The 11,972-nt window shown below is 42.9% G+C and overlaps 1 protein-coding gene across 1 annotated transcript in view; it reads right to left on the bottom strand.

Annotated features, from left to right (window-relative positions):
- Window positions 1–1,856: 1,856 nt before the first annotated feature.
- Window positions 1,857–11,972, bottom strand: part of WDR5 (WD repeat domain 5) — a 13,941-nt gene continuing 3,825 nt past the window's right edge. Inside the window, exons 5-13 of the mRNA XM_010289496.1 lie at window positions 11,381–11,470; window positions 9,211–9,294; window positions 8,062–8,117; window positions 7,859–7,905; window positions 6,970–7,045; window positions 5,544–5,577; window positions 4,986–5,060; window positions 4,282–4,369; window positions 1,857–2,931 (exon numbers count right to left, since the gene is read on the bottom strand). Coding sequence (XP_010287798.1) covers window positions 2,831–2,931; window positions 4,282–4,369; window positions 4,986–5,060; window positions 5,544–5,577; window positions 6,970–7,045; window positions 7,859–7,905; window positions 8,062–8,117; window positions 9,211–9,294; window positions 11,381–11,470 — 651 coding nt within the window. The 3' untranslated portion in view covers window positions 1,857–2,830. The remainder of the gene's footprint in view (window positions 2,932–4,281; window positions 4,370–4,985; window positions 5,061–5,543; window positions 5,578–6,969; window positions 7,046–7,858; window positions 7,906–8,061; window positions 8,118–9,210; window positions 9,295–11,380; window positions 11,471–11,972) is intronic.

The raw sequence follows: 11,972 nt of genomic DNA, 5'->3' as shown, positions 1-11,972 counted from the left end.
CGGCAGGAGGCAGCCAAAGATCCGGGCGCTGCGTTCTGATTGGCTAAAAGCGAAGAATATATTAAGCAGGCGGCACTAAAGTGCGCGTCGTCGCTATTTTAACGGGCTTTTCGGCGTTCTTATGTACTCATACGGTGAGCTTAACTAAAAAGTTATGTCGGAGGCAGAAAGGGATGTCAAACAAAGAAGAAAGAAAACCTGAGTGTTTCCTCACCGTAATATAACAAAAGCAGCTCGATGGAGGCTTAAATACCGAAGGACACAGGCGAAACCATGTGTTGTATGAAAGGAGAGAAGGTTAGCACTCCCCTTGATAAGGATGGAAGAGGCCCTCGTGGCCTATACAACACGCATACGGTTAAGGCACTGCCACCTACTTCGTGGCATCTAACCATGTTTTTTTGTTGGGTGTTTTTCCGCTCCCCCCCGGGGGAACCTTTAAAAAGCCCAGCTCCCGGCCGCTCCTCTACTTCATCCGGATCCTCCTGTTGTCCCAGCCTGAGAAGCGCCCAGCTGAGCCCCAGGGGTAGAGCTCTTTCTCTCAGCAGGTTGCAACATGCCTCAACCCCTACCAGCCTGCACCCACACCTCTGCGACCACAGGACAAGCCAGCCCAGCCATCGCACAAACCTTGTTTTCAGCACCGTGCTTCACAAGATTAGTTAATCCTGGCCATCAACCCACCACTGACATGCCAGGCTGGATATAAGTACAGCTAAGTAGAGCTCATGCTGACAGGCCCCAGCATTATTCCCAGGTGCACTACTAGGGATTTAAACACAACCTTTACGGAGGACAGCTAAAAGAGTAGAACCTTTACAACAGGGAGAAGAGAATAGCCCTGTTGGAGAGATTTCCTCCTGATAGCAGGGAAATCATCTCCCTTCGTCGTAGCTCTGCCTCAAGACGCAGCCATAGCCGGGCAAGCAAAGCCACTCACACCACCGGAGTTACACGGGAAGTACTGCGCTACAGAACATCACTGAAGCTACATGAGTATGCTTCGCTGGAGTAATGCACCAGCTTCTCCACACTGGTAAAGCAGCACAGCCACATCCTGCAATTGAAAAGTTTCATTGGCCTGTGAGAAAAAAAACTGGGGGGAGAACACGAAGTTAAGAAATTGATTATTTCAGCAGTGACACTAAGTCTAGAGACATAGTGTCCTTTCCTGGGGGCAATGACAAACATCAAAAGACAGTGGTATTATCAATAGTCATTTTAGCACCAGCTCAACATGAACTCTATTTTTATATTTTAAAGAGAAAAGCTATACCTCATGTCTTGCAGCTGTCGTCTTCTCCAAGAGTAAAGCAAGGCAGTCTCCGAGCAGCCTCTAGAGGAGAGGTTTGTACTGATTGATTTTCAGTTATTATCAAGCACATGAGGTCGATACCAAAAAAATGGATTTTTACTTCACCAGGAACAAAACATCCCCTTACAGCAGAACCCTCTGGGTGCAATAAAACTTGTGCCTCAACACAATTCTTCACCAACACAAGCTAAATCCTGGATCATCGCTCAGCCTGCCCTGCCCCTTCTGCATGGAGAGGGCCGCAGGATTCCTTTCCCCTTAGCTAAAGGTCTCTGTCAGGGTTTGTACTAATGTTGCCTCTGCTGAGGACACCTTCAGTTCAATCTTCTTACCTTCTTTAAACAAATTCTGACTTGAGTTCTGCTTCTCTTTTCTTTCTCCACAGAGATGTAAAGCACCACGCTGCTCCTCCTGTCTTCCTCCTCCCCTCCTCACTCAAAGGAGCTTCTACAGAAAAACTTCCTTCCAAAGGTGTTTTTAAGGGAGGCTTCTTTGGACACAGACACGTCACATCAGTACACTCCTACCACAAGCATACACATAAAATCCCACCTTTTTATTATGGCATATGGTATTTTTTGGATGTGTAAATACCACATGGGTATGACAAAAAGGGAAAGAAATACCAACGCTGAAATAGATACAGAGTCATGCCATTATCGATACAGTTTCATACGATGGATTTTCAAGATACAAAAGTCTTGGTTTTTTCTTTTTACATTGAAATAACTTTACAGTGTTCTGTGAGCTTGCTTTATAACCAGAAGAGAAAAAAATTAAAATATGCTGAGAACAACTACAAGCAGGATTCATTTTAATGGTTAACAGAAGAACTGTAACTTTGCTCTAGAACAGCATCTATTAAACACACGTAACAAGAGGTAAGCAACTATACAGAAGGTAAGAGGAGATTTCACCACAGGAGTCAAGTCAGGGGCAGGAAGAGGGAAATCTGGAACCGCATGGTTTTATTTGGTCACAAAGTTTGAGCTGAGTGTTTAAAATGAAGCACCCTTAAAGATGCAGTACTCCTATTTAAAACAATACAGAAACTTCCCAAGAGACTAGAACCTACATTCTGGAAAAAAAAAAAAATTAGACATTTAAAAAAAATTCCACACACCTCTAGGCTCGTGACTTAACTTACTGTTACAAAGTAGACTGGCAGCTCTTCCTTAAGCAGCAACAGTGCCCAGAAGTAACGCCACCATAAAGTACAGTATCTTTGGGGTGTCCAATACAAGGCTGACACTTCTAACACGATGTCAGAATGATCCATTTGTCTGCCATTAGGCAAGAAAAGGAGACAACTGCATCTGTTTTTTTTTTTCCACCACGTTGCCCGGTTCTAGCAAAGAGCTAAGACGTTTTCTTTGGGCCAAGACTAACAGAAACCACTTTATCAAATATTCTTCAGGTTTCCTGCCAAACTGGATTTATTATTCTCATGTGGTTTTTTAATATTTTTTTTAAAAACATTTTTTCCTGACAGTCTCTAAAGTGATACTGGAACGTTTAACAGTCACTCTTCCACAGTTTAATTGTTTTGTCGTTTTCTAGTGCCGCTGATGCAATGATGTTTTCTGTTGGGTGACAAGCTGTTGAGATTACAACATCTGAGAAAAAAGAAAAGATACACAAATATCATTATTTACAGCAAGGAAATCTGGTTCATAGCAGACATTGCTTAAAATGAATGTGTATTGCTACTGCATTTTAAAACAACATAGCCAAATTACTATTCCCTTGTAGCAGAATTACAAACACATTATTCATAAATTTTCCAACTACTATTTCTCTGTGAGAGGAAATACCAGCAAAAAAAGAATTGAGAGTAGTAGTTGGAAAGTATTTCATGGGTTTCAAAATGAGAGAACTCTCTAGGTTCTAATTCTTGCTTACTTCACAGGCAAAGCTCTTGGCATATTATGTCAGACACAGCTAACAAAAAGCCAGCTCCGTTTTTATTTTCCATGTAAGGTATTTCCAACATCCTATTCAATCCTTGGATAGCACTTCATCTTCAGAGCCTTGCCCTAGCCTGGAAATGAAAACCTGCTGCCACTGCCCCCATTTACAGTCCAAATCAATGGTCCTGCAAAGGAATAATCATGCTTAGACTTCACAGCACAGTTCCTTCTAGCTGGTACATGGAATTGCTGCTCTCTTACGGGATTCAGACTTAAGTATCCATCAGGTGACATATCAATACATGCTCAACCCTGCCTTCCAGAACAGGCATACAGACATTTACCAACAGCAGGACCACATCAGTCCTTATCCTTTCAAGGGCTGCAGCTTTGGAAGGTGTTAATAGGCAATTCAAAGTCACTAATATTACAAGTCAAATATCTCAACCAGTTCCAAACTCAAGGAAATCTCTTTTGTAAGCTGATGTCAAAATTCTCACAGTGAAAGAATAAATGCTTGCAATACCCATAAAAAGCCCTTCATAAAAAGGAGCAAACCCTAGGGTTCAACTAAGCTTCAGCCAGTCAAGAATTTATGGGTCTGATCGTCAAAACTAAACATCAGAATCACAGAATCACTAAGCTTGGAAAGTTGGAACTTCAAGATCGTCAAGTCCAACCATTAATCCAGCGCACCATGTCCCCTAAACCATGTCCTGAAGTGCCACATCCACACGTTTTTTGAACACTTCCAGAGATGGCGACTCCACCCCCTCCCTGGGCAGCCTGTTCCAATGCCTGACCACCCTCTCGGTGAAGAGATTTTTCCTAATATCCAATCTAAACCTCCCCTGGCGCAACTTGAGGCCGTTTCCTCTCGTCCTATTGCTGGTTACTTGGGAGAAGAGACCAACACCCTCGTCGCCACAACCCCCTTTCAGGGAGTTGTAGAGAGCGATAAGGTCTCCCCTTAGAGAGAAGATGCTCAAGCTAAGCCCCCATTACAAGCTGACATAACGGATATTCCATCAATAAAAACAAAATCCTATTCCACACCTGTGTGTCCTTGTAATTTCTGTACAATCTCTTTTGTCTGAAGGTTCCAAATATAAACCAGGTTGTCTTCTGAACCAGACACGATCCACTGGAGGGGCAGAGAAAACATACAGTTACTTTAATCTTTCTCCTCATCTATACCCAACTGCTACTATTCAGCAAACATTTCATTGTCACCATATGAAAGGGAACTTCCAACATGGTGACTGCTTGATGTGGTTCATTCTTTCTCAGCCTCTATTCAGTGCCTACCGGCAGCAGAAAGCTTTGTTCCACCCTGTGTATACTGGAGGAGGAAAACTAAAGGAGAAAAGAGGTGCTAAGGTGGTTCCGCCTTAGGATTTAATCTCTGTCGACTTGTTCTGTCATCTCAACCAGAACACACCAACCCATGACGGGATGGCCCGCTGCTGCGTGGCTATGGCAAACTCATACACAAGCAGCCGCGCTCCTGGTGCGGGAAAGTCCTTTTCCACTGCTGCGGTGGCAGGAGCCTGCAATGGGACAGCGGGGCCACCTACAGACACAAAACACCAGAGGTGCTCAGAGGGACCTTCCCAGGACACCCTCCTCTCCCACTGCACTACGGCACCTGCATCCAGCACCCGCCAGCGGAGGTTTCTATCCCCAAGCTACTGTTTCTTCTACAGAGAAAAGCAGTAAAAGCCACACATCGGTAAAAAGGATCTCAAATAAACACTAACCTTTCCACCAGTAACGGAGAAATTTGCAAATATGCAGTACTTCTCATTTTTGTGTCCGGTGTACGTCTTCAGGCACTGAAAGCGAGGAGCCACAAGACATAAGTACAGTTGGGAGGCAGTTTTCTCAGTCAAGGACAAACTCTTGTGGCAGAACAGACTAAATATATCTGCCTGTGTTTCTCACCCTGCCAACTTATCTAGAGGATGCAGAGGGTATCTCTGCCCTAGGACACTAAACAATTTTGAGGAGGGGAAAAAAAAAGCAGCATCCTTAAATTTCTCATATTACTTACAGACAAAGAGAGCAACAGAAATTTATTGTTCATAAAGAGAAAAAACAGAGAAATATAGCTTTACTTAATGTCTTAGGGCTATGCAGAAGCCCAATCACTTTTTTTTTTTTTCCAAAGGCATCTTTAGTCCTCTCCTATAAAGGGGTACTAACACTTTTTTCTATAGTATTCATAAAATGTTAAGCAAGTTTAAAAAGCACATATGAAATCTAGATTCCCCTGTAAGCTTAGTTAAGTCTACAGAGTGAGACAGGATTGGATTTACCTTTCCTTTGCTGTAGTCCCAAAGTTTAAGAGTGCTAGAAAACAACAGAAAAACAAAAATTTTAGTTCTTGGGATTTTTTTCACCTGACAATTTCCAAGCAGCAGAAAAAGTTTCTCCACACCAGTGTTCTTAAATCTACACGGATCGCTTCAGCCTGGCTTTGGAATGCAGCATTGGTTAACTCCAAAGTATCAGTTTTACTGCCATGCCATTCATGTTCTCCTCCATAAAAAAAGGGTGTATTTAAATATTTCCCCACACCAGCAAGTTTCTTTATAAATAATGACCGGACAACTAAGAAAACGATGGGTAGTATAACAGACAAGTTACAGTGAGAGAGGATAAGGTGGTTTGGCATGCACCCCCAACTCCCAGTGCATCCAAAATATTCATACAGGTTTCATTAGACATCATCTTTCTCAGGGTGAGAAACCCACCAGAATCAGGGATGGCCCTACAAACAGCCCTTTCCCCAAGCTGTTTTAAAAATCAAATCCTGATGAAAGTAGATACGGACCAAAATCCACACGCACTGCACTAATTTTTCAACTTGCACTCCTGCATCAGGAGGTTTCAGGGGACTAAACGCTGCACTGAGGCATCCTCAGCTGCTCGAGCCTAACCCAGTGCAGAGCAAGTGAATAAGCATGCTACGGAATACAATTTGGACATGAAGCGAGTCACTGGTTTGAGGCAAGCTTCCACAGACTCTGCCACAGGCTAAGCAAGCCCCATGCACGTCCAGATACAGACCATTTGTACTGATACCCAGGCTACTGCCAGAGCTTGCAAGAGAGTCTCCTTTCTCTTCCCCAGGGAGCCTAACCTGGTTTTTCTCTGCCTTTCACTAACTAGCTGAAAAAAAAAGGCAACATTCTGTGGTATCTTTTGTACAAAGATGCTCAGACAGAGAAGGCATCAACCTCACGACCTTAGGAAAGGAAGGTCTCACGAAAGCAACAGCATCATTACTACCTGTGAATGGAGATGACAGACCAGCTAATCCCTTCCTAGCAGCTGCATGGAAATTCTCCAGGTGAATCATTCTCAATTAACCCACCTGCACTGCTTTTATGCCTTACACACAAAGTTATTTTTATATTGCACCCTTTTATAGGCTAGATTTTCTGTCTCTTGATGTTACAAAAGAATCATATGATTAATGCAAGGAAGTGCTGAGGTTTTGAAAGGTACGAGAAGGAATGAATGGGTGTGGCAGTCGCTAAGCAGTGCCAAGACTTTAAAAAGACCCAAGTCCTGCCTATGCCATTAGCAAAGCACAACACTGCACAGGCTTTAAGTTTGACAGTGTATATGAACTTGTGTAGTAGCATTACTACAGTAGATAAAGAGAAGCAAAATGAAGTTTTATGTGGCACTCAAACATTTCAAAGCCTGTGGGTTTTTCTTTTTTTTAAAACTTACTTGTCCAAAGTTGCAGCTAGTATGTATTTGCCGTTTGGGGAGAATTTCACAAAAGACACAGGAGGGTTATCATCATCTACAGTGAAAAATAAAAGTGGTATCAAACAGTGCACAGTCGTATTGTCTCATTGACAGAGAACTTCTTTTGACAACCATTTGCTGTTAACTGTTTCACTGAAACAAACTTTACGTTTGGTTATCCCTTGGTACTTCAAGTAAAAGAGAGATGTAGGAAAGGTGATTGTTTTCATTAATTTAAGAACAGGATATTAAGCGTTTTGCTCACTAACATTTTAAATAACCCTTTGTAATTGAACTTTCCTTCCTTGCATCAACATTTATCAGAGCAAGACCATATCTCTACCTTTTAAAAATCATTAGAATATATGCCACTAATCTGCAGTGCCATGTAATTTGTCTGTATAATGCTTTATAAGAGCATGAAGGACTAAGGAACGTATGCCCAACAGGTGGTTTCCTTTTATTAGCTATGTTCACAACATGCCTTCATGCATCTTGCAATAAAAAGGCAGCTTGTGTAATCACAGAGTAGCTGTTTCCATCACATGCAACAGCACAAAAAACTTTGTCATTGCAGTTTTGAACTGCTGCACTGCAAGCACTGCACAGCTGAATGATAGAAAACCTTGGAAAACTCTCATTTGTCCATCTATACTACACAGCACTCAAAGCTTAAGCAAGTTTCCATTCGTGTGAGAGGATAGTTCCCGTTATTGCAGTAAGATAGGGCAACAGTGTACTAACAGAATGGTAGGAAGACAGTAAAATAGAGCTTAAGGAAGCCACTGTTCACAGCAATGATGCAGAATATCTGCATCACAACTTACCAGCAAAAAATAGAGCACAAACAAGAAATATTCCTACTTACCAATCAGTGTTTTCAAGCACTGGCCTGATGCTGTATCCCAGATTCGACTATTAAAAACACATGAGAATCATTACTATTGGTTTTGAAGTCTTTGTCACGATTTTAACATTACAAATACAAGCTTTCTTTTTTTAAAGTCCCCTTTTTTTTTTTTTAAATGCAAAAGGTTTGAACAGTGCCACAGACAAGAAATAACGGCTTACCAGAGCCCATCATAGCTACTTGACACTATCAGGGATCCATCACGATTAAAATGCACCTGTAATATTATAGAAGAGAAAAAATAGCTTTACTGATGTTCACAAAGACCAAATTTTTAAGTCCCACTGAAAGTACCTATCTTCCATTACTGCCACTGCAATTCATGTGGATAGAATCAGAAAGTCAACACAACATCCAAACAATAGACATGAGTTTAGATGGGTAACATGATCAAAACCAAGATTCTTTTCCCCCTGCAGCTTGTCTGGCTTAATTATAAAGAGGAACGGATATTAACTACAGCTGTTTATTCAGGCATCAGGGACTGGAATACATGTTTCTTCAGAAGCTGAGAAGAACATATGAACACACAGATACTCCGTTCAGACAGCATTAGCTGCTTCAATAGTAGTAGTACCAAACCTGGGGATAGTACCTTATAATCTTAAGGGCATGGAATTTAACCTCATACACAGCCACACACATGTTTTAAGGTCCATTTATTCTCTTGAATTACACCTCAAAATACTGCTATTTTAAAGAACAATTACTACTAATGTACTTTTTAAGGGCGAAATACATGTATCATGTTGCAACAGCCATGGTTTAGCACATCCAAGGCTCAAAATTTTTTCAGTTTCCTTTATTTCGAAAATATTAAGTGTTGAACACTTTCTGGTTTTCCTTCATTTGAATAGATATTGCTGTATTCCAAGCTCCTTTCACATATTAAATGAATGAGATTTGAAACAGAGCGTACTATGGAACTACCCTACTCTGGACTTCAGTAATAGCTTCGAACAACATGAAAGCAAGAGATGTATATGCAGGCTGTTCTCTGATTCTCAAGTGACCACAAATCTGTGCCCCAGCATCAGACTGATAGATTCAGGCACAACTGGCACATCACTACTCACTGCTCCCCACATTAACACCCAGGACCAAAATCCACACCAATCTTACAGAAAACACTGTTCATTTCATTCTCTTTGAGCAACAACCACTGGCAAATCAACCACAGCCCATCCACTACACTGTACAAGGGCTTGATAGTAGGAGTTAAAGCACAAAAACACTCTGCAGAGGCAAGGTAGGAGCTCTGCTAAACAAAATAAGCATTTTAATGCGTTCATTTATCAGAAGGGACTTACGGCTGAAACTGGGTCAGAATGAGCAGGCAATGTCTTGAGGCACTTCCCTGTTTTCACATCCCATATCCTCACGCTTTCGTCAAACTGAAGATTGAAGAAATGCACAAGGTGGTTTAATGATGCACCTATTCGAGGCATGCAAGGTGTTACAGCTTGACTAGACGCACATGCCTTCCTCCAGCTGCACCGCAGCTGCATCAGAAAGCCTGAGACAGAAGCACCACACAGGGCAAAAATAACAGACTGGGAACGCAGCTCCCTGAACTCTTCCTCCCCATGCAGGAAACCAGTTCTGTTTAATATCTTTATCAATCATCTGGACGAAGGGATCGAGTGCACCCTTGGTAAGTTTGTAGGAAACACCAAGCTGGGCAGGATCTGTTTGAGGGCAGGAAGGCTCTGCAGAGGGATCTGGACAGGCTGGATCGATGGGCCAAGGCTCAGTGCTGGGTCCTGCACCGGGGTCACAACAACCCCACGCAACTCTACAGGCTTGGGGAGGAGTGGCTGGAGAGCTGCCTGGTGGGAAAGGACCTGGGGGTGTTGGTCAACAGCCAGCTGAACATGAGCCGGCAGTGTGCCCAGATGGCCAAAGCAGCCAACAGTGTCCTGGCCTGTATCAGCAACAGAGTGGCCAGCAGGAGCAGGGAAGTGATCGTGGCCCTGGACTCGGCACTGGTGAGGCCGCACCTCAAATCCTGTGTTCAGTATTGGGCCTCTCACTACAAGAAGGACGTTGAGGTGCTGGAGCGTGTCCAGAGAAGGCCAGGAAGCTGGTGAGGGGTCTGGAGCACAAGTCTGATGAGGAGCGGCTGAGGGAACTGGGGTTGTTCAGTCTGGAGAAGAGGAGCCTGAGGGGAGCCCTCATCGCTCTCTACAACTACCTGAAAGGGGGTTGTGGTGAGGTGGGTGTTGGTCTCTTCTCCCAGGTAACAAGCAATAGGACAAGAGGAAACGGCCTCAAGTTGCACCAGGGGAGGTTTAGACTGGATATTAGGAAAAAGCTCTTCACCAAAAGGGTTGTCAAGAACTGGAACAGGCTGCACAGGGAAGTGGTAGAGTCACCATCCCTGGAGTTATTTCAAAGTGTAGATGTGGTGCTTAGGGACATGGCTTAGTGGTGGACTTGGCAGTGCTAGGTTAACGGTTGGACTCAATGATCTTAAGGGTCCTTTCCACTCTAAACGATTTGATGATTGAGGATGGGTTTAAGGGCTTGACTGTGTCCCCAAGCAGAGACAGCAGTGACACTGCACAGTTCATCTGACTACAAGCGTGTTTGTGATGGAAGACAGAGAACTGAAATGGTAAGGGGCTGTGACCAGTACCCCCTGCTCCTGACTGCTGGTGATGTGGTTAGCATAACTAACACCATTTTATAAGGCAAGCAGCCATTCCTGTGACTGAGTCACTAATTTCTTCCCTTTCCCTCATTATCAGGCCCTGGAGGTCCTGTGAATCAAGCAGACAAACCAGATTTCTTCTTCCCCTCCCTACCGGCCTCAAGATTCCTGGGCACCAGGCTGGTTACTCCCTTCCTTGCCAGCCTTGAAGGTCCCAGGCACCCAGCCAACCCAGTGGTGTTGATCACCCTATCCCAGAACAGGGAAGAGTAACAGCACACAGAGCACTGTCTACAAAATCAAGCAGTTACAAGTCCTAAGCGGGGAACCTGGACTAGAACTGCTGCTGGACAGTGAGACCATGACCCCACCATCATCTGCTTCCTCTGAGGATTGAGTGACTCATATTCTTTTATATGAATTTTGAGTCTAGATTATGATTGTTATATTGATACAGCAAAGGATGTATTAAGATCTGATCTGATCTGCAAAGGGTCCAGGTGATTAGAAGTCATACTTTGAGTTAAGTTAGAATCTAGGTGATTAGAAATTATAAATTAAGCTGTATTATAAATTCTGTATTATGCTACCTATAGACTGTATTACATTGATTTTGCTTGTAGAAATCCTGTGCCATTCTAATCATAAATACTGTGCTATACTAATTACAATATTCTGTTAAGAAAATAAAGCTTTAACTGTAACTACAATTTAGTGCCATCATCATTCTGCCAAGGATCTCTAAAAGAACCTGTCTGTCCCCTTAGTGTCAGGTGACAGGGGTGTGCAGTACTTGCTTTGCACAAAGAAAAAAAAAATTCACTTACTGATCCAGAAACAATGAGGTTTGATTGAGGGTTGAAGTTGCAGCAGAAAACGTAGTTACTGTGCCCTTTCAATGTCTTCAAGCACTTACCCTGAAATAAGATTTAGCAGAGTTAAATATACAGCATCCTTCAGCACCATAAATGCATTCAGATAAGCTGCATTAAGGTTATGTGCAGCACACAAAGAAACCATCTCTAACTCCAAATTTAGATGGGCAGAGGACCAGCTACAGCAAAACAGGAAAGGAAAAAAACCCACACTTTTAATGACTGCAGCTAAGTTGCAAACCCTTTGGGCAACTCAGAAGCAAGCAGTTTAACACACCTAATCAAAATTCAATCAAATTATCCAGTTCTCATAGTAATCGCAGAAAAACAAGGGGGAAAGAAGCAAAACCAAGTGAAACTATGATAAGAAATTACAAAAAGGTTTCATCTGAGAGGCTGCTTTCAGAAATGAAGCCTGCAGTTCCATTGCCACCATAAGGCTTAAGCAGTCTCAGAAGATAGCCAGACTCCTCATGGTACCCATAAGCATCCTCCTCTTTCCAAAAGCTGACCGCATAACTCGCTCATCCTCACAGCTCCTTCA

This window comes from Phaethon lepturus, unplaced genomic scaffold, assembly GCF_000687285.1.
Source record: "Phaethon lepturus isolate BGI_N335 unplaced genomic scaffold, ASM68728v1 scaffold11996, whole genome shotgun sequence".
Taxonomy (NCBI): domain Eukaryota; kingdom Metazoa; phylum Chordata; class Aves; order Phaethontiformes; family Phaethontidae; genus Phaethon; species Phaethon lepturus.
Note: the sequence above shows the minus strand (reverse complement) of the source record. Positions and strands in the feature narration are given on the sequence as shown.